This window comes from Nomascus leucogenys, chromosome 21 (assembly GCF_006542625.1).
Source record: "Nomascus leucogenys isolate Asia chromosome 21, Asia_NLE_v1, whole genome shotgun sequence".
Taxonomy (NCBI): Eukaryota; Metazoa; Chordata; class Mammalia; order Primates; family Hylobatidae; genus Nomascus; species Nomascus leucogenys.
In genome coordinates, this window is record NC_044401.1 from 62,251,219 (window position 1) to 62,274,464 (window position 23,246).

General features: G+C 39.3%; 1 protein-coding gene across 7 annotated transcripts in view; it reads right to left on the reverse strand.

The window, feature by feature from the left end:
• Positions 1-23,246, reverse strand: part of CNTN4 (contactin 4) — a 995,624-nt gene that overhangs the window by 129,066 nt on the left and 843,312 nt on the right. For all 7 annotated transcript variants that reach the window (XM_030801544.1, XM_030801547.1, XM_030801549.1 and 4 more), the window contains one exon: positions 17,621-17,771. In XM_030801544.1, coding sequence (XP_030657404.1) covers positions 17,621-17,771 — 151 coding nt within the window. The remainder of the gene's footprint in view (positions 1-17,620; positions 17,772-23,246) is intronic.

The following is a 23,246-nucleotide window of genomic DNA, read 5'->3' on the forward strand; positions in this document are numbered from 1 at the left end:
ACTGTATAGTATACACCTCATCTAGATTGGGGATACACAATAGGTAGACTCCCTATTCTTTGCCAGCAATTATAATCTTGCATTTCCTTCTAATCTGTCTTATACATGATTGTATAAGACAATCATGGTTGTGAAAATTAATCATGGAATTCCTAAAGTAAATAAAGTCTTACATCCACTTAGAGGAAAGCTTTCCGAAGTTTTTGTTCCCTGAAACCCTAGTCCATTGACGTATTCTGTGCAGTAAAATTGATTTCTAAGATAAATTTGGGAACCACGCTTCTTGATGATTCTCATTGTAATTAACATATTAAGGATTCTGAGAGAGTCTGCAATACAAAATGTTTAAATTGTACTTCTTATACTTATTTGATTATAGAACACCACTTTATACCCTATACATCACCTCCCACCCCATCTCAAGAACTAGTGTTGGGAAATATTGATGTAGTATTTACAACTGTACCCTTACATCAAGCTTCACCATTAAAAAGCTCTATATTTGGCCCTACCTCACAGAAGTTAATTGACTAACATGTCCTTCATCACCACATGATTTGCCAAATGTATGAAAATTATAAGGCACACCTATGAAATCTTATATCAACTGCAGTAATTGTGTCTCATGAGGAAGGTTTTGCTAAGATTTTACTATTGGACAAACAATTGTTTTTAATCTTATAAACACTATGGCTACAACTAATTATGTTTCTTTCTTTGATTGGGTAGCAAGACAGATACAACCAGACCTGTGAATTATACTGAAAGTATTTCTATGTGCTAATTTTATTGCTACCATTTTTATTTTTCTACTGACAATTCTCCATTATTCCAACTCCCTAAATTACTTACTTTTATCTTTACTGTTGCTTTTATTTTTGAAGAAGTCTCTAGTCCTCGTGAAATGAGGCTGTAAGTCCATTGATTTCTTTCTTCATTTATTGATCACATATTGACTAAAGCCCTAAGTTGTATTCCAGGGCTAGTGCTGGATAAATAGTGGTGAACGAAACCAGGTATATCCTGTCCTCACACAGCTTACAGGCCAGTTTAGCAAGGCAGATAACAGTCAAGTCAATGAAAACATAAATATGGAATTACAAATTCAGAAAAATGCAAAGAAGAAATTGAAGAGGAAAGGAGGTACTGGTGTTATAGTGAGAAATGTGGTATACACGGCCTCAGGCCTGTGGCACTTACAGTTAGGGAGAGGCAGTTGAAGAAGGAGTTAAAGATGTAAGGGAGGGGAAATGAAACAAAACACAAAAATAATGCAACAAGGAGCCAGATCATGCCATACCTTGTAGGCTGTGTTCAACAGCTTAGCTTCTATCTTAAGCATTTGTGATGAGATTTGATTTCCATTACCATTCTGGCTATGGCACAGAGAACACATTGGAAGGGAGTGAGCATAGAAGCAGAGCAACCAGTTGGGGCTACTGCAACAATCTGGACAACAAATGAGGGTGGTTGGGCCAGTGCACCAGCAATGCACATAGAAAGAAGGAGACAGATTATATTCTTTGGAAGTAGAGTTTCTAAAATTTATTAATGCATAGGATACATGGGGTGAGGAAACAGAAATTAGCAGTGATTTCTAGGTTTCAGGCTCAAGCGATCAGAGAGAGATGGTGTATAACTGACTAAGGTTCAGGGTGGAGATTGGTGGCAGGAGTGAGTTCCTTCTGAGGAATGTTAAGCATACATTGCTCAGGGGAGAATCCTGTACTGAAGACACACATTTGAGGGTTGTCAGTACCCACATGGTATTTACAGCCATGGGAGGGGAGGGGAGGAGATTGCCTAGAGAGAGAGGGAAAGTAGAAAGAGCAAAGGAGGCAAAGTGGATGAGGAAGATGCAGATGTGCTGGAAGGTATAATCCAGTAGGAACAGTAAGAAGAGGGAGAGTTTGATGATGTAGAGAAAGAGCAGGAATGACTGAAGGAGGAAAAGTCCTTGAGAAAATGAGAAAGGATAATAGTAATTTTAAACTGCATTGTTTTCCTTCTGAGTTGGAACACATTGCATTCACCTGAAAAACATCTTTCTTGGTATTAAGAGCAGTCAACCTCATTTTTTCTATAACAATTTCATGCATCCTTTGGAACAAACCACCTCTTTTGGAATAAAACCCTTTAGAGCAAATCAATATGTGGGAAAGTCAACGTGTGTGGAAGCAACTGAAAATATAAAAAGCTCAATTCAAATGTTATTTCTATCACATTGACCATAAAACACAGTCCAGGCCTCCCTTTTGCTCAAGTGTACAATCACCCCCATGACCATACATTCAGAAGATGACCTTGACTCTCATATTATGAGATTGAGGTCAAAGTTATGTTATATGAAATTCCTCAACTCCCTCTTTCACCCTTAACTTCTCTGAGACTTTACTCATCCTCTCTTCCTACCCACAGAGAAGAGAGGTTCCTCATCATTTCCCACAATAATTGATTTCTAATCCATTCTCCTGCTCTCTCCTTGAGAATCATCTCCCCTCCCTTACATCTTTAACTCCTTCTTTGACACAGTGTGATTTCCCTCAAGCTATAAATATTCCCCAATCTCCTCCATCCTAATGAGATCCTTGCCACAAATATGTCACTCTCTTGCAGTATATCTAAGCTTCCGTTTCCTTACTTAACACCTGCAAAAAGATCCACTGCATCTGGCTGCTTACCATCCAGCCTGTACAGCTTTTGCACTTATCGAAAGTATTTATTTCAAGGTCACTTGTGAATTCATTGTCACCAAATATATATCATTTGTGGTCTCATCCTGAATGACTTTGTGGCCACACCTGGCATTGTTGACCACTGTCCATTCATGATACCTAGAATTTCACAGCAGCCCTATTTCCTGGTTCTTCGTTTAGCTTTCTGACAACTTTTTCCGTTTCTTTTTCTCTTTCATGCACACTCTGCATAAATCAGAAGAGTCTGTACACAGCCCTTCTGCTTTTCCCTTTTCTCTCAATGAATCTCGCACACCCTTATTACTTCAAAGGTAACAATTTGGAAAGTCATGTTTCTCCACCTGATCTGTCCCAGGGACTTTAAACTGGCGTGGCCAACTCTGAGCTGCATATGCCCACAGGTAGTGGTGTGCTGTAAATGTTTAACACAATGGCTCTGGAAAAAGTGCCTTTGGAGTGGACCTATTTCCATGGTGTAAATATTCTCCTGATGGCTAACGTCAAGCTACGAATGTGAACTATCACTGAACAGGGAGCTGGGAATGGATGTGCAGAATCCACTGTTTTGAGCCCTTGCTAGTGGGCTCCAGCACAATAGTGCATGATAAGCTTTTCAAATTCAACAAACCAACACTGAACTCATCACCTATTGAAGTTGGGTACTCTACTTCCAGAGGTTACAAATAGGCATTAAGAAAACATTCTTTCTTTATGGTTGAAGGATTCGGTCCCATCTTTGTTTTATATTTAGCAGTTTGGGTAAGTGATCTTGCTTGGAGGAATACATCCCATCAAATAATGCATCTTACACAGAGCTGCTTTCAGCCTTGCTGACTTACTACACGTGATCATTTTTAGAGGCATGAAAGGTAAAAAATTTATCCTAATGTCATCAATTATTTGTTTTCTTTGAAATTTTAACTCCTGTTCCATGATATAATCATGTTGTTTCATGTGGGAAGGATAGTTGAATTACAAAATATTACTTATCCTAGGGAGAACTGTAGGAGGAATTGTGTACATTAACACCCATGCCCATACCCATACACACGCACCCCCCCACACACCTACTCTATTTAATGGAGTCTTTTACCTACCACCTGGATTTCTCATCAGGCAACCTATAATTCTACTATATGTACCCTCTAGGTGCCATATGTTGTAATTATATAGAAAGCCAAGTGTTGCTCTAATTAGATCATTTGGCAAAAGGGATTTAGAAACATCATGATGGATATTTACTAGTAGAGATCTAATTAACTCTGGCATATCTGTGACTGAAATATGAGGAGAAAACTCTATAACTGAAATATAGGGGTCGAACTTAGTATATGATCCCAGACCTTCAATATTTACATGGCATCAATACATCTAAGCAGTCTAGCAGATTTTATTTCTAGAGATGACAAAGTTAGGAGGAACCCAAATTATCTGCCTTGTCTCTACTGAGAAGGCACAAAGCACTGCCTGTCTGGTTTTAATATCCAGTCACATCACTTCAGTTCTAATTGCTCTTAATTACATGCCACTTTGGTTTGAATATTTTCATGATCACTTAACTCCATTTGATGATACAGAGCTATTTTCTCTGAACAAAGGCACGGCTGAGATAGTTCAAGGACTTAATTTATCTCTTCTCCAAAGGGTTTAGATGGTTCAAACCCAGCCCTGAAATCAGACCATCCTACCTCTCTCCCTCTCAGGAAATGATAAAGCTATGGATCTGAAAGCTGACAATTTATTACTGAAAATATGAAATGAGTAACAGGAAAAGCTGCTATGCCAGTCCCATGCCAGGGAGGTAATGAAAGCTTTATCTCCCTTTTAAAGCTTAGAGAGAAGCATCTAGTGCTTGTTCCTTCCTCAGGCAAACCTGGTAGACATGGGTGCAATGAGTGAGACCTGGATTTGAATTCCAGATTTAACATTATCAAGCTTTGCAACCTTAGGTAAGGGAAATAAATTGCTTTCTTCCAGCCTTGGTTTCCTTATCTAAAAGATGGAGTCCCAATAATAGGACTGATCTCATAACATTTTTATGAGGATTAAAAGAAATTAAGCAGAGGGCATAGTAAAGACTAAAAAAAAAACAAAACAAGCACTGGGTATTACTATTATTATTGACAGATGGGGGGTTGAAAATGCTAATTTTTTTTACAGAGATAAAAATGGCCACAAGATAACCATGAAATACAGGACTAGAGCCAAAGTAATAAGTAACCTAAATCCCCAAGGATCCCCAAAGCCTAAAATGTATTCATAAATACATTAGTGATATAACGGGAGATCAAAGTCTCATTTCTACTTAATGGCTAGAGATTCCCAAACTTCTTCACAGTTAAGCTGACTCACCGTGTTTCTGGCACTATTATTTTATATTCATTCGTATTATTTTACAGTGTTAATAAACTCTAGTTAAACCTGTAGCTTCTTCCTGTTGATGTTTGTCCTTCCACCTCTTCTATCTAAATGCTACAGATAGCAACTCATCCCCCTGGCTGGGTCCCTCTCTTCCCCTCAGTTCTTATACATGTCTTGCTGCATGTACATGGGCTCCAGCATGGAGACTTCTCCCTTCCCTCTCTTCCTCTCTCTGTGGAGGATTTTCTTTCATAAAGGATTAAACTCACTTCCTGTTGGAAGCCGATTTTGGCAGACCCTGCCTGACTGAAAGTCTCTTCCCTGTCTGTTCCCTAAGCACTGCTGTGGACTCTGTTTGGACTATATTATGTTAATTTGTGCTTCACTGGTGGTTTCTAAATTGTTTCATGTGTGTATACATGGTCACGGTAGCTAAATTTCATAAAACTCTGGAAACCAAGTCCTGTGACTGCTGTCTTCTCTTTCCTTCTTCAACGGAACTAGACCATTCATAAATATTTGTCATCATAAATTTAAAGCACCTGTATAAAATAGTCCATGTAGAACCATGGATCCTTAACCAAGGGTGGAGATTTCCCATTACTTCATTTTTTTTACTGGTTGTTCAGAAATATGGGGAAGATGACCAGGTATCTACTTTTCTCTCCACTCCCACCATCCCTCACCCTCTGTGTCTTCACATTTAAAGCTCCCTTGGGCTCTGATTTCCCCAGAGACTTCAGATTTCCGGGGCATGAAAAGAAGTTCTTCCTGGCAAAAGTTGGGAGACACTGCTCTAGAGAGCAAAGTGAGATAATTCGGACCTCCCACCAAATTTACTTCCCCTTTGCTTTGCTTAAGATGGACATGCTGGAAGTGACAATTTAATCAAAAGTGTAAGTCACAAAGAACAAATAAAAGGCACAGCAAACAAAAACAAACAGGAAACCCAAGGTGGGGGAAGATCATGTTACTATGAAGATGTTTTAATACCCCACATTTCCAGAAATGTACCATGAGTTAGATCAGAGTTTGGCAAACTTTTTCTGTGAAGAACCAGAGAGTAAATATTTCAGGCTTTTTGATCTGGGTGGGCTCAGTCCCACTTAGTCAATCTTGCCCTTGCAGTGTACAAGCCGCCAGCCACAGGCCATTTGTGAATGAATGAGTATGCCTGTGTCCTGTCCAGTAAAACTTTATTTGTGGGCACTGAAATTTGACATTTGCATAATTTTTATGTGTCACAAAATGAGATTTTTCTTTTGATTTATTTCCTACCACTTAAAAATGTAAAACCATTCTCAGCTTGCCAACTGTACAAACACAGGTGGAGCATTGAATGTGGCCTGTGGACTCAGTTTTTCAAGACCTGGATAAGAGCATTTCAGGGAAGGAGAACAGCAGGTTCTCAGGCTTTGCAGCAAGAGGAAGAAGGTGATTTGAAGAAAAGAGAGAAGGTCCATGTGGCTCAAGAACTGAGGGTAAAGGTGAGTGAAGTGAGACAGCTGGTAGGATAGCAGGCAGGAGCCTGAGTAGCATATAGAGCCTTATTGGTCATCTCATAAGACTTAGTGTCTATCCTGAAGTCAATGGGAAGCCACTGCCACATTGTCATACCTGAGTGTGCATTAAAATCACATGGGAAACAAGTATTCTGATTCTTGGGCCCCATCTCGGAATTCCCGAGAAAGCGTCTTTGAAGATGGAGAGTGGGACTCTGCTTTCTAAAATATATCTCAGTTGATTTTGCTGCAGTCAGCCTAGCACTGAGCTGCAGATCTAAATTTGGGAACAACCACTGGATCTTTGCTCTAGGAATGGAAAAACACTGCCTTAGGAAGTCGAAGTGCTTTCCCAGGTGGGTGCATGGTAAGTCGTGGCAGACACTAGTTGAGTACAGACACTGAACTCAACCAATGGAGGACAGGAGATAACTTAAAAGGAAGTGTGAGGCCCCAAGACAAAATCATTCCTTCACTCTGTCTGTTTCCCAGTGAAATGCCAGCTTCTTAGCTTGCCGTGCAATGCTTTTCTCAACTGGATTCTGAGAGATGTCCCAGTTTTATCTCCTCCAGCAAAACTTTCACTCTACTTTCCTTTCAAACACATTTCTTTCCTGCTGCTCCTTGCACCTAAATATACTACCACCACCTTCTCTCCAATCCCCTCCAAGAATCAGATGATTTGGGTTGGTTCATTCATTTCATACAAGACCATCAGTGTCTATTCTACTCTAGGTATAGCACAAGGAGCTGGGGAACTTGTATGCTCCAACACAAATGGCACTTTTCGTCATGGCCCTTTCAGCCTATTAGGGAAAATGAACATTAATTAAATAATCAATAGCTGTAAATATGAAGTTTATAACTATGATAAGATAAAAAGCCTCTGTTAAGTCATGGAAGAAAGTGTTTTGTCTACACACGTAGAACCTTGACTTAAATTAGGTTATGTTCATAATCTCAAATACATCTTGTACCAGGGAGATACGTGACAGATATTCATTAAATTGAATTTCTCAAAGGTGTGTTGTGGTAAGTTTCATCTTGTAGAAGATTTGGGTGAGGGCTGGTTCCAATGAAATCATTCAAGAGGTTAGTTGAATCGTTGCAAACTTCACACAAGAGACAATAAGGTCTGAAAACCAGGGGAGTGGCAGAGGACTTACTTGCAAGGAGGGCATTAATATGGGAGACACTTCGAAAGATTTATTTTGAAAATCAAGTGTTACCTTTAGATTGGACACTTTTTAAAAAGTAGTTTCATATACAAATTCCATATATATGTCTTGAGTTATATAACCACATGTATGTCTTCTGGTATTACTATGCCACATGACTAGAGCAAAGGGTCAGACCTATCTCAGGTAGTCACTGGATTTAGTCATCATTTTAACCCTGGCCACAAAATAGCATGTGATACTATACCGACATAGAAAAGGCTTTTGGCTGCGGGTAAGTTTATGGGGTCTCCCAGAGGACTGGGCCTGTGGATTCTGACAAACATTTTTAAAACACAAATCTCCCTAAACACTTTTGCAACTGCACTTCAGGAGAGCTTAACGCCGTAACTATTTTATCCATGGCTCTAGGAGAGACAAACTGAAGTAACGGAAAGAAGTTCTAGGTCTGAATTTGAAGAGCAGTATAAGCTCTCTTTCGTAACTGCATATGCAAAATTAAAATGATAGCACTACCAATAAGCAGGGCAGCAGATTCTAACTAGAGCAATGACGCTCATGTTGCTTTGATGTTGTTTTGCCTCCAAGGCAGGATTTCCATTATTATGGAGATGAACTGCCTCTAATTATTGCAATAACATAATTGTTCCCCAGGGCAGAATTCCTAATAACGGAGCTATATAGCTCTGCAGCTATAAGCTGTAAGAGATATCCTGAGGGCAGGTTTCTCATTAAGAGCACATATATAGACACTCTGCCTCCAGAAGAGAAACAGAATGCCTGAAGCAATAAACTTTCCTTTCCACACTAGGATTCCATCGGCCTTCTGGGCAAATACCTGCCATCACATTTGCTCTGCCTCCCAGACTGCCAGCATCTTCAGACCTGGGTTTCACACCTTGTATGCAACACAGAGTTGTGCAGCCCTGCACTGGGATTTCCTTCCATGTCTTACATGAATTTCAACTCTTCCAAAAGCCTTTGGGAAGAGAGGCAAATTAGGGTTATGATCCAGCTTCACTTTGGAGGCAGACATCAGTGTCTATAGACAAGACACATGAGCATGAATTTCATTCTTATTTCAGTTGGATATTTTCACAGAATGCTAGACTTGATCTGATTACACTGTGGGGGTCAGGCAGACCTAAACATGTATTTCAGTTTGGCAAGACATGCCTAAGAATATGGATGTTTATACAATTTTATTGTGTCTTCAAAACTGGTCCACAGTGGCCTAAAAGTACTCTGCCCAAGGTAATGTTAAGGTTCCTAAATCCAGCAGTCATGCTTGCACCATTATTTTTTTGAAGGTCTTGGAAGCACCAAGCGCTTACTCCTTGTTGCACCTTTCTTCTCCCTTGGCTTCTGTTTGTTACTTTCTCCTAGATGTTCTCCCACCTCTTTGAGTCTCCTTCAAACCTCCCAGCAGGCATGGCTTCTGCTCATTCTTTGAATATGTCTGTTCCTCAGGGTGCCTTCCTTTGAGCCATAGATGTTCTCATTCTATAGAACTCTCTCCGGATGAACGTATGCACTCCAATCCACTCCATGGCTTCTTATCTACTGATGTCTGGATCTCTGTCTCTATTCCTGAACTCAGATCTGTACTTCCAGTTTCCTACTGGACGCTCATATAAGCACTTACGCTATGCCAGGCAGTGTTCTAGTGTTAACGAATGGAGCAAAACATATAGAGAAGGCCCAATAAAAAAGGCCTTTCAAAATGGAAGAAGGAGGCAGAAGAGAGGTCAGAGTGATGGGATGGGGGAAGAACTTGCATTTACTAGTGTGAAAGAAAATAGAATCTCGGGACTCCAAACTCACTATGCCAAAGAAAAAGTTAAGCTTGGGAACTGAGTCATGCAATACTGATTTCCTTTTGTTCCCAGACCGATAGCTGTAATTTCACAACCCTGTTTCATAGCCTCACCCATAAGCCAGGTTCCCACAATGATAGAAGGCCACATATCTCCCCAGATGGCCTGCGTCACAAATGACATTCCTTGTGAACCCCTAAATCTTTCAGGATACACATCCCCTGTATAAACTAGCCCTAAAACCAAATTTCGTTGAATCTCACCCTGACAATGTCAATTACCAGCTTATCTTCCCAGGGAGAGGAAAAGGACAAAACCAGAAATTATCCCTTGGCTGACCCTGCGATGAATGCATAACTGACTTTTTCCTTGACGCCCTCTTTTCACATGTAAAATGTACATTTACTGAGGCTGATCACAGCCTCATAAGAATGTAAGCATCTGGGCCGGGCGTGATGGCTCACACCTGTAATCCCAGCACTTTGGGAGGCCGAGGTGGGCAGATCACAAGGTCAGGAGATCCAGATCACCCTGGCTAACACGGTGAAACTTCGTCTCTACTAAAAATACAAAAAATTAGCCAGGCGTTGTTGTGGGCGCCTGTAGTCCCAGCTTCTCTGGAGGCTGAGGCAGGAGAATGGCATGAACCCGGGAGGCGGAGCTTGAAGTGAGCCGAGATGATGCCGCTGCACTCCAGCCTGGGCGACAGAGCGAGACTCTGTCTCTAAATAAATAAATAAAATAAATAAATAAATAAATGATGTAAGCATCTGTTTCCTTGTCCACCCTCCCTCCTTTTTTTTCTCTCTTGCTTGCTCTTTCCCTTTTAAATACTGAAAACTCCTCAAACCCCCTTTTGGAAGAGCACCAGTAACAGATGCTCCTGTGACGTATGTATTTCCCAGCCATGTCCTCAACCCTGGCGAAAAAAACCTCTACCGATTAAGACTTGCCTCCCTCACTTTTTCATTAAGCTTTGACGATGGAACAAAGGGACCACGAGCCAAGGAATAGAGGTGACCTGTAGAAGCTGGAAACAGATTCTCCCCTAGAGCCTCCAGAATGAATGTATCTCTGCTGAAACCTTGATTTTAGACCAATGAGGCCCACACCAGAATTTTTATCTCCAGAACTATAAGAATCTCAATTTGTACTTATTTTTTATTTATTTTTTGAGACAGAGTCTCACTCTGTCGCTCAGGCTGGAGTGTGGTGGTGCAATCTCGGCTCACTGCAAGCTCCGCCTCCTGGGTTCACGCCATTCTCTTGCCTCAGCCTCTTGAGTAGCTGGAACTACAGGCACCCGCCACTATGCCTGGCTAATTTTTTTGTATTTTTAGTAAAGACAGGGTTTCTCCGTGTTAGCTAGGATGATCTCGATCTCCTGACCTCGTGATCTGCCTGCCTCGGCCTCCCAAAGTGCTGGGATTACAGGCCTGAGCCACAGCGCCCGGCCTAAATTTGTACTGTTTGAGCCAAACACACCCACACACACACACACACACGCACGCACATGCAGCACAAATTTTATTCTCATGGAATTTACAATCCAATGGGTGGAGGGTGGAGAAGACTGATAATAAGGTTAAAATGTGGGCAAGGTGTGGTGGCTTCTGCCTGTAATCCTAGCACTTTGGAAGGCTGAGACAGGATGTTTGCTTAAGGCCAAGAATTCAAGACCAGCCTGGGAAATATAACAAGACCCTGTCTCTACAAAAGAAAAAAAAAAAAAAAATTAGCTAGGCATGGTGGCATGTGCCTGTGATCCTAGCTTCTCAGGAGGCTGAGGTGGGAGGATTGCTTGAGCCCAGGAGTTCAAGGCTGTAGTGAGCTATAATCTCACCACTGTTGTCCAGCCTGGGCAATGGAGCAAGACCTTGTCTCTAAAAAATAATAAATAAACAATTAAAAGTTAATACATACTATGTGGGATGGTGACAAATACTACAAAATATATAAATTAGGAAAAGAAGGTGAGGGTTTTACCATTTTAAGTATGTTACTGGGAAAAGGTGTCTCTGAGCAGGTGACACTTGAGTGGGAATCCCCATTTGAATGACGTCACCACTTGCAGGCACCTCACATTCAACATGCTAATAGTAACCTCTTTATTTGCCCCCCTCAGTCTTGCTCTTCCTCTGTTTACTACGCGGCAAGTGGCACTGCCATTCATCAGCTCCTAAAGATGGGATCCTAGGAGTCATTTCCTTTTTTTCCTCCTCTTTTTTTCAATCCTTCTACTTACTAGGTCATTAAGTGTTTTCAATTCTACCCTTTAATAGCCTGTATATCACCCTTCTCTCTTTCACTCTCAGGAGACTGACATGATCCATGTGTTGTGATTTTCTTCCTAGACTGCTACCTGGAATTGCCCTCTCTGCATCCTCAACCTTGCCCTACCCTGATTCCTTCTGCATGTTGCAGGCACAGTAATCTTTCTGTAGCATGCATATTACTGCACACTCCCTTGCATAAAATCCTTCAATTCTGTCCATGGTCTTCTGATTGAAGTCTAAACTCTACAGACATAAAATACAAGGCCTCCACGATCTATTGCTGCCCTACATTTTCCAGTATTTCTTCTCAATATATCACCTTTATAACATATGCCTCAGGATTGTTGAAAAATTTATATTGATATCATGCTACTGGGCCTCTGCGCTAGTCTATGAGCACCTTGAGGGCTAGCTAGGTTCATGTCTCCTTTTTTTCTCTCTCTCTCTCTAGTGCCAAGCAAAGGTAAATACTCAGTGAGTGCTGCATCCATGGAATGAAACTGCAATTGGCTAGATTCAGAAAACAGAGTCATGCTGCTGGAGCCTGCGACATGCAGGCTGCAGGTGTGAGATTCTTTTTGGAAAAATTCAGTGGCATACCTATACCTGCTTATTATCCATTTGCTTGACATAATGTATTAGTCTAATATTTAAAAGGGTGGGTGGAAATCCTTAAGCATAGGAATAAGAAGGCTTTATTTATGAAACATTAACGAGAGTAACCGCTTACTCATTTATTTGGCTTCGGTGAAAAATAAAATATTTTGTCTCAGTGATTTTTCCAGACAACTAAACTTTCTTGTCTAAGCACCACATTAATTTTTAAAAATAAACAGTGGCAGGGAGTGGTCTTTCTATGTTATATCATTCACTTGCTTGCTTTACTAATCCAAACTCACTGAAGATCATTTTTTCTCTGTAGTATAACAATAATAATCATCATCCTTTTCTGCGGAGATAAATAAAGCTACTTTTTCCCTTATTAAAACTGCTTGGAGGCCGGGCGCGGTGGCTCACGCTTGTAATCGCAGCACTTTGGGAGGCCGAGGCGGGTGGATCACGAGGTCAGGAGATTGAGACCACGGTGAAACCCCGTCTCTACTAAAAATACAAAAAATTCGCCGGGCGTGGTGGCGGGCGCCTGTAATCCCAGCTACTCGGAGCGGCTGAGGCAGGAGAATGGCGTGAACCCGGGAGGCGGAGCTTGCAGTGAGCCGAGATTGCGCCACTGCACTCCAGCCTGGGTGACAGAGCAAGACTCTGTCTCAAAAAAAAAAAAAAAAAAAAAAAAAAACTCCTTGGAAATGACCAAAACAGTGAGAGGATGCCAAACAACGCTGTCTGAATAAAATCAGATACAAGGGGGACATTTGGGCTTAGAAAAGAATTGAAAGAGAACATAGGGTAGCCTCCCAGTATAGAAAGGGAAGGGAGGGGTGGTGGAGAACAATTTGATTTGTCAGTAAAATTCCATAAAGTGAAACCAAAAATGAGTGGAAGTTGCAATGACATAATCTAACAATTAGTTAGGTCTCCATCATTATTAGCAACCAGGGAAGGATGTGGGCCCAGTCATTGTGGGGATCCCTGCCCTGGCATGGAAGATGGGCTCTGTGATTATGGTAGGAATTTGGCATCAGCCTCTGCGCAGCATCCATTCCCTCTTCTTCTGGTGATAGCAGCTTGATTTATTTGGGAAAACCCCTGTCCCATTCTCAGTCCATGTGGTTTGAGGTAGGCTTCCCCATGTGCCTCTTAGGACAAGCACATGACTCATGTCTGCCTGATCGGCGGACACTGTGATACATTGGAAAAGAGGGTGAATACGTGGCTCCAGTAGTCATCCTACTAGCAGGAGAGGAGAGCCTGTTGGAAAAGAAGCCAACACAGCCAAAGGTGCAGGTGAGACAGGAAGAGAGCAAGACAGAGTCCTGATGATACTGTGTGAGCACTTGAGCCCTGTCATACCTGCAGTTGCAATCCATCCTGGATCTTCTCAAACACATGAGCCAATGAATTCTCTTTTGTCCTTAAACCAGTTTGGAGTTGGGTTTCTCTTATTGCAACCAAAAGCATCCAACCTGGTTGATACAATGGTTGTATACCTCCTTATAATTCTAGGATTCTCGGATTTTTATTAATGATTCTGCTATTTCTGTATTTTAATGTTTTTGTTTTTAATAGGTCGACTTCAGTCTTACCTGAGTCTTACCTGCCTCAAAGTAACTTCTGTCTAAAAACTAAAAGTAAATAAAATAATCAACCTTATTCAGTTAGCAGGCTTAATTCCTCAATTCATCCAAATGATTCCAACTGCGTTCATGGTGACTACAGACCCCTCCTGAGGACTAAAGCTCTTGAGCTATGTGACAGGTCTTCCCTGTTTTAAATGCCTGATATTGCCTACACTGATTGCTGGAGACATATAGAAGGCAATAAGAAATGTTTTATGTTTATGGATATTCTGCCTACCCAAGAAGAATGCTATAAAATTACTTGAATTTTCAATCTTTCATTTAGATGCTTGGATTAACATGTATAAGCCTGGTGTGAATAGGCTGTATATTTCCAAAAGAATGGGAAGCCAAAACAAGAACATATTTTAAACATATTTTTAAGATAACGAACATGTTAATGTTAAACCAGTGTTTCTGAATCTATATCCACTTAGCTAACTACAATATCACCATATGGTTAGATGAGACAAAACCTTTTTAATTTTTAAAATGTTGCTTCTAGTACCGCTACTGTAAACTCATTTGTAGGCAGTTGATTAATTAAAATTGAAATTAAATGTCAATAAGTAAGAGTTTAGCAAAGTCTTTCAAAACACAGAATCTAGGCAGAACATTAATGAAAGGGTGCTTGATCATTAAGTGTTGTTTCACTGTGTTATGCCAGTATTTTTTACTTAAGGGATTAATAATATTTTTAATCAAAGGTTAAAGACTTGCCTTTTGATTCCTAAGACTCTACATCTCAAAAGAGAATTAAGGCTAACGAGGCAGTACATTAGAAATTATTACTCAAAGCTGTATTGTCAAAGAATTTTGCACTTCATGTTGGTCTACCAGGCCAATCCTTTCCCAAAATAGGGGGTCTAAAATTTTTTACTCATCAGTTTCATCTATAATTGCTTTTTCTCACTCATCCACTTAATTTTCCCTCTTCTCTATCAGAAAGAAATGAGAAAAATGGCAGAATCTCTTCTCTGCCAATGAGAAAATAATCGTAAAGTCTTTTTTATTGTTCACCCATTTCAGAAACTATGAAATGTTCCACTTGATCTTCTCAGAAGTTAAAAACCAGTAGCTCGTGAAGTAAACCTGGTCTATAAGCACACAGTTTATATTGTACATCCATCAAAATAAAAATTAGTTGCTGACATTAAAAAACTGGAAGCTCAAACAAAAGTCTAGATTTCTAGTTTCTCTTGAAGAACAAGAAGATGAGGAAGCACCTGACCTGTGTCTCCATATGGCTGAGTGGCAGGTGTCTCCCTTGGATGGGGCACACTCTGAAGTCCCCAGCATTCCCCTATATACTACACCTGGCCAGTTTTTTAATGCATTTACATTAACAAAATCATCATATCTGGTTAATACATTCTGAGTGAGGTGGAAAGGAGGATCAGAACTGTGAGAACACAGCACTCATGTGGAGAATAAGTGCTAATATTGATAGTTTGGGACTAGCCTGCTGACAGAGAAGGTGGAGGCGATAAATAGCAGGAATTAGGTAATGATGGGGAGTTTCCCCAGTTTAAATATATATTTTAGTGCAAAATAAATGTTGAAGCATATTTGGACCTTATTAGTCAAGTCAGGAATAGATAGAATGAAATTTGGATGAAGACAAGCTTTGTGGTAAGTCAAGTGGTGGAAACAATCAATTAAATTCACATATCATATAGAATTCTTGATACTGGCATACTATTTCCCCAAAGGTAATCTAATTAGCTTGTAACAATGGTTGAGCTGTAGCAGTTGTAAGCAGTCATTAACACTGTTCAAAATATTAGGTTGTCTCTTTTCTTCCAGGCACATAGTAAGATTATATTTCCCTGCTGGGTTGCAGGAACATGTGACTTGTTTTGGCCAATGAAATGTGAGTGAAAGTGCAGTGTTGCACTTCTAAGTAGAGGCTTTAAGAACCCATGCATGTTTGGCTCTTTTCCTTCTGCAATGGCAATTTTCCAGAGCATCTTGGTCCACCAGGCTGGCCTTAGAGAGGAGCAGAGCCACTATCAAACCACTGATGTAAACTAGCTGCAAAAGAGAAATTGCCTTTTGTTGTTATAAGCCAGAACTCGGGGTTGCTTGTTACAGTAGCATAGCTTAACTTCTCCTGATTGACCTACAGTGTTATTATAACTTTATTAATTCATGATTTTTGACATGTCTAATACCCGTATTATTATTTTCTTAGTGTCATTTTAAAATTAAAACTTTTAAAATGTAGCCTTATTCTGAGAAATACATGTGGTACATACTAGTTATATTTCAACTATATTAAAAGTAAGTACATGACTATTAAAAGTAATCTCACGTGCCACATTTTAAGAAACACTGAAGTAAATAAAATAGAAAATGAATCTCATGTTGAAGACTGCAAAATAAGCAATTATGCTATTGATTTTCAGGTTTGGCTACATTTGAGCGCCATGTCAACATTCAATGAACTACACTGCTTTCTTGATACACCAGAAATCAGAAAGGGATGTATACTACGAATTTAATACATTTGTTACTCCCTAGTCCATAACAAGTGTTAAAAAAAGTATGAATACACTGTTTATAAACCATATCAGGTTTGTTTACAAAAACCATTAAAATGCACAACACTGTCATCATCAGATCTAATATGTATATGCAAATCCAAAGGTGTACAGGTGTAAAGGGTAGATACATACACATTTTTATAGGCTTCCTTCTTGCATCCTTGAGTACCTGACCTTTAGCATTAAAATCATTATATATACAGCTGGCAAATCCTGTCTAATAGGTGACAAACAGATTCACGCATAATTACCATTTTGCAACAGATTAAGTAGATCATAGAAAAAGGTAGGGGATATTTTATAGGTGTGACAGCCAAGAAAAGGTCTTAGAGACACCTGCCATTTCATGCAAGCTAATGTAAAACCTCAAATAACTCCTAAATATTTGCATTGTATACACTACAGGCATTCTAAATGTAATTCATGTATAAGAAATATACAGATGAAGAGTTTAGATATTAGAAAGAAAAAAACCTGTTGTCTCAAAAAGATGTAGTTGAAATAAAAAGCATAATAATCTGCTGTTTGAAGAATGAGTTTTGAAAAGAATGAGTTTTGAATGAGTTTTGAGACAGCCTCAAAAAAGGAGAAACTAACAGGAGACATAATAGCCACTGCCAAATAATTGAAGGGTTGTCATAGCAAATAAGACATGGGCTTATTTACATATACCAAAGGACTTAGGATGGGGAAAGGTGGGGAAATCTACAAAAATTTCAGGCTAAAATTAAGGAGGATATTTCTAGCTGTTCATCTTCAGGCACCTCTGGCAGTCTTCAGCGGGGATCATGTGATCTATCTCTGCAGGGAGTGCTTTGTAGAATTCCCAAATCCAGAAGAACTATAAAGATCAATAACTTACCACTCATCCTTCCAAAGCTTCTGTTCTTTTTTTAACACTTAGTCCAGGAACAGCAGATAGTCACCCCACCTTCCCCTTAGAACTATTAATAACAGACCAGCAAATTTTTACAGGTTAACCAAATATTGAAAATAATTCAAGACAGTACCTTTCATTTTCTTTTAATATGTCCCTTCCTTTCTTCCAGGTGTAAACAGGTTTTGGAGATGCTTTTGGCTTACACTCAATGACAACTTCACCTCCCACTTTGACAAGAGTTACTCTTTTCAAGAGTGTTCTTGAAAAATCTGGACCTACAGCTGAAAGACAGTACAAAAAAATAATTATTACACAAGACAGTCTTCCATGAGATAATTCCTTAGTATTTTTCTTTCTTTCTTTCTTTTTTGAGACAGAGTCTTGTTCTGTTGCCAGTGCAGTGGCACAATCTCGGCTCACTGCAACCTCCACCTCCCAGGTTCAAGTGATTCTCCTGCTTCAGCCTCCCGACTAGCTGGGACTACAGGCACGCATGACCATGCCCAGGTAATTTTGGTATTTTAGTAGGGATGGGGTTTCACCATGTTGCCCAGGATGGTCTTGATCTCTTGACCTCGTGATCCGCCCGCCTCGGCTTCCCAAAGTGCTGGGATTACAGGCATGAGCCACCACACCCAGCATCTTTTTCTTTCTCTAATACACTTATTGCTACCTTGGTCATCAAAGGGAGGAAGCTAATTTTTTAGAAGTATGTAGCACCGTTATGTTTTGATGGATTTATTAAACTTTGAGGTATAATTTGTATTTGGTAAAATGTACATTTGTGTGTGTACAGTTTGGTGAATTTGGTATACACCATCATGAAGATCAAGACACAGAATATTCTCATCTCCCTGTTGAGGGACTCTTTTAAAGAAAATTTATTGTATGTTCAAGTGAACAAACATTTTAAAATTTCAGAAAATTGAAAGAGAAAGAAACAAAATTAGGAACTCCATAAGAATTTTTTTTTTAATTGTGTAGGCTAAAGCATTCACTCTCTGATATGGTCGCCACCTCTGCTTTGTCCCATAGCACTCTTCATATATATCTCTATTAGAGAACATGCTGAACTGTCTGTATTGTCACCCTCCGTAAGCTTCTTAAACACAGGGTTTTGTTTAGCTTTTCACTGCAAGTGCCTAATGCAACGCTTGGCTCATTTAGGAGAAGCTGTGACTTGTTCTTAGAGTGTAGGTATTGAGATAGCTCTATTATATGCTACCACTAGTGTTCTAAAAAATTCACTCATGCTAACGCCAGTAGCATAGTTATATGGAAACACTATCAGAGAATGATTTCTTTCCTAAAACAAAAGATACATATTTGTATTCTCACAAAAGTAAAATAAAAGACATTTTTCCTGGAAAATATTTTCTTCTGAGTTAATTGAATTAATGTGCAAGAAGACATTTTGGAATGGAAGGATTCATTTCTTGGAATCTTAATTTTATCATATTTTAAAACCCTGACTCATTCAGTTTGACCTGGTGGAATTTAATATTTAAGACCATGTTGAATGTAAAGTTGAAATATAAATCACAAATTACTTAAAGGAGAACTGGGGGTGTGTGTTATGTGAATGCGGGGGCTTGGGGGGTAATGGGGGCCAATTTCTTAAAAGTTCCTAAATCATAGGCTAATGATGTTTAAAAATGAAAGTAAGCTTCAGTGGAAGCAAGTCAAATCTTGATTACATTCTTTTGTTGTGGAAATACTTTCGGTAACTGCCTAGAAACAAATAAAGATGGAAAGGTTACTTTTTTATGGGGCCATGCAATGTACACCTGGGGCTGGTATTCTCATGCGAAGGTAAAATTTTAAAAATGAATCTAGTAGGCAATTGATATCTCAATCTGTTTACCTCAGATTTATGAGGGAAGTCTATAATTCTGGGAGTAATTCAATGATAATAAGTACAATTAATAAGTAGAGTACAAGTACAGAGGTACAGATGTTTTTGCTTTAATGAGATAAAAGCATTTCTTCTACAGTCTGCAAAATCATGTAATAAAACTTGTAGGGTTTATGAAAAAGATAGGGTCAGGACATACCTACTCAATATTTATGTAACGAGAACACTACAAAAACAATAACCATCCTACTAATTATCAAACATAATTAAATATAAACATGATTAAAAAGATAAGTTAAATTCATAATAACTACTACAAAAAATACAGTGTGTGTATGCGTGTATGCACATGCATGAGAAGGTAGCTTGATGGAAAAAAGAAGGAAGAGTTGAGATTGCTAAGCTATGAAATAAGTGCAAATTGCAGAAAGATTGAGAATTACACAATAAGCACTGTCATGTTAAAGTACGTGGCCAAACTGCACCAACAGGAAGAATGTGGCGTGAATGGGAATCATGCGCGGTAGGTATTTGCCCTTGGCTAGCTGTGTTAATCTGTGTTCTTGGGCTTTGTGTTTGGCTGCTGCTACTTAGTAAAATACCTGAACAAATCCAGGGTCTATGTTATACTGACATCATTCCCCTACTTACCAATCCCACATAAGCTAAGTCACAGAAAAGTGTTTCAGTAGAGCCGACTCAATGCAAACCCCCGAACTGACTTAAAAAAGTAAAAAAAAAAAAAAAAAAAAAAAAAGTCAGGTATTCTTGAAGTTTTTTTTAAATGATATTTTCTGAAATAGAGTTACAAATCTGTATTATATAAAAATCCCTTCTTAAAACTGTATCTTTCTACACATATATTTTTATCACTTTAGGCAGACATTTTTCATCCATTCAGGAGGAATTCTGCAGTTGCATTTGAAACGAGTTTACATAAATCAAACAGCACAACACATGGGCGTATTTGTCAAAAAACTATATTTTGCTTTTACAGGATTTGAAATAGCATATCAGACACACAGAAACCAGAAAACACACCTTTCAGTTTCAGAAGCATTTGTAATGTACTATTTGTGTGCATATAATCTTTTGGATATCTTATCGAGATAAGACTGGCTGGAACATCTTTCACTAATTAAAATGGAATTAAAAATTCAAGGCCAGGCGGGATGGCTCATATCTGTAATCTCAGCACTCTGAGAGGCCGAGGTGGGCAGATCACATGAGGCCAGGAGTTCGAGACCAGCCTGGCCAACATGGCGAAACCCTGTCTCCACTAAAAATACAAAATTAGCCAGGCATGGTGTTTCACGTCTGTAATCCCAGCTACTGGGGAGGCTGAGGCATGAGAAGCGTTTGAACCTGGGAGGCGGAGGTTGCAGTGAGCCAAGATCTTGCCACTGCACTCCAGCCTGGGGGACAGAGCTAGACTCTGTCTCAAAAAAAAAAAATAAATAAATAAATAAATAAAAAATTCAAGTTCTTTTGTTTACTCAATTTACTTAATTAGCTTCTTAAGTTATCTAACCCTGCAAATCTATCAGTTGTAACCATAAACTGTGGTGCTTTTAAGGGAAAACTCTCAGAACTCCATCAGTTTTTGAATGCTTGAGCCATTAATGGATTTCTTAACATTCTCCCATTTTGTGACCATCTTTTGCACCTGAGATGCTGTTCAGCTTGTAGGATGATGCTTTTTCCTATTTGTACCCTTTACTCTCATCCCCAAACACTGACCTAGGAGAGGTTTGAAGGAAAAGTGAAAGGGACCTGTTCTATATGACGTTCACAGATAATGAGGTTTTAAAAGCTATTGGTAAATCCCCAGAAGGGCACTATTAGAATCTAACCTTTGCTGGCACTAAAAAATTAGTGCACATGGACGTAAAACTTCAGTAGGTTTCTAGTAGCTCAGAAAAGGCAAAACCAACTGTCAATTTACCCCTTATGTCTGAGAGTAGCTAAGATACTGGGAGATCCTTATTTGCTATATTTAATATGCTTAAATGATAATATTTCTCACATGCACTGCTAGAGGGCACCACTCCCTCAGTGTTAGAATGAACTGTATTATGGGACCTCTTCCATGTGAGAAATGCAACTTTTTATTATTTATCAATGATCTTTATTACATTATCTATGAGAAGCACGTGGCTGAGAGAAGCCCTCTATGTAATTCACAACTATTTGTTTTTAGTTAATTAAATGAATTTTGGTCATATATCAAGCGTATTTTAAGTGGCCAATAGAACCCCTCAAAAACTTAAAAGTTTTTTGCTTCAGTGTCATTTCTCAACAGAAACAGTAGAATGATAACTCCTTAACTCGATATGCAGTGGCAGTCCTATTTGGGAAATATATGGATGTGATGTCTTACTACATTATTGAAGAAGAAAGGATTATTACGTATGCCAATTCTATCACAGTCTGTGAGAGAAGCATCACTGGGAACACTGCCAGTTGATGGAGAATATTAGGGCCAGCTTTTTTTTGGAAGTTCAGCATTTCTTATTACTTTAACCTTTGTCTACTTTCTTTAACTATTACCTCATCATTCCCTAAAAACAAGTTTAGAGTGAATGCATTAATTCAAATCTTTTCACTACTGAGGAGAAAATACTGGTATCAGATTATGAGACCCCAAATTTCTTCTGGCGTGTTGGATTGCTATCTAGAAAAAAGGCTACTGGTAGAAGATTTCCTCTTTCTAGGTCCACTGTTTTAGAATGGCTGATTCAAAAGTCAGCCCTCTCTGAGGTCAGGTATGGTGGCTCACGCCTGTAATCCCAGCACTTTGGGAGGCCAAGGCAGGAGGATCACTCGAAACCAGGAGTTCAAGACCAGCCTCAGTGACACAGTGAGACTCAGTCTCTATAAAAAATAAAACATTAGCCAGGTGTAGTGGTGAATGCCTGTAATCCTTGCTTCTTGGAAAGCTGAGGCAAGGAGATCACTTGAACTCAGGAGTTCAAGGCTGCAGTGAGCTAGGATCACACCACTACATTGCAGCTTGGGTGACAGTGAGACCCTGTCTTTAAAAAAAAAAAAAATCAGTGCTCTCTTATTATGAATGATATTCACAAGGAGACTCTCAACACAACTCTGAAGTAGATGATTTTTCCATTTTGATGTTAGCATGATGTGTCCCTTCTAGTGTTCCTAATATCTATCCTTCTATTGTTTTGGTCTAACTCACTGAACGCCCTGTTTCCTGATGGCTCTAATAATGCTTCTTCCATGGGCAGCTCTGGGGTTTATAAACTCCTATTCCTTTGGGCAAGTTATTACAAAACAAAAGAATTTTCCAATCATGAGATTGTTTTGAGGATTAAATAAAATAATACATGTATTGAACATAAAGTACTTAGCACCGTATTTGATCCAGATTAAGAACTTCATACTTCCCCTCTCCACTGCTATTTCCACTACTGCACTACCCCAATCACCATTATCACGGATCTTTTTTCTGCTGAAAAATTTCTTAGAGTCAGAGAAACACATCATTGTTTGAAAACAGAAAATGTTTATTTTGAAATAACTATAGACCCACAGAAAGTACCAAATATAATACAGAAAGGTCCTGTGCATCCTTCACCCAGTCTCCCCCAATGGTTACATCTTATGTAGATACAGTTAAATGTCAAAACAAAGAAACTGATACTTGGTATACTGTGTATATATCACACATGTAGACTGGGGAAAAGCACCATGGAAATTGAGATAGGGAACTATTCTATTGTCACAACGATCTTCCCCTTGCTTCCCCTTCATAGTCATATCCAGCCTCCTTCTACCTCCCCTCTGTAACCCCTGGAAACCACTGACCTCTTCCCCATTAGTATAGTTTAGTCATTCTGAGAATGTTTTAGATACATACGTGTGTGTCAGAGAGTCTGTG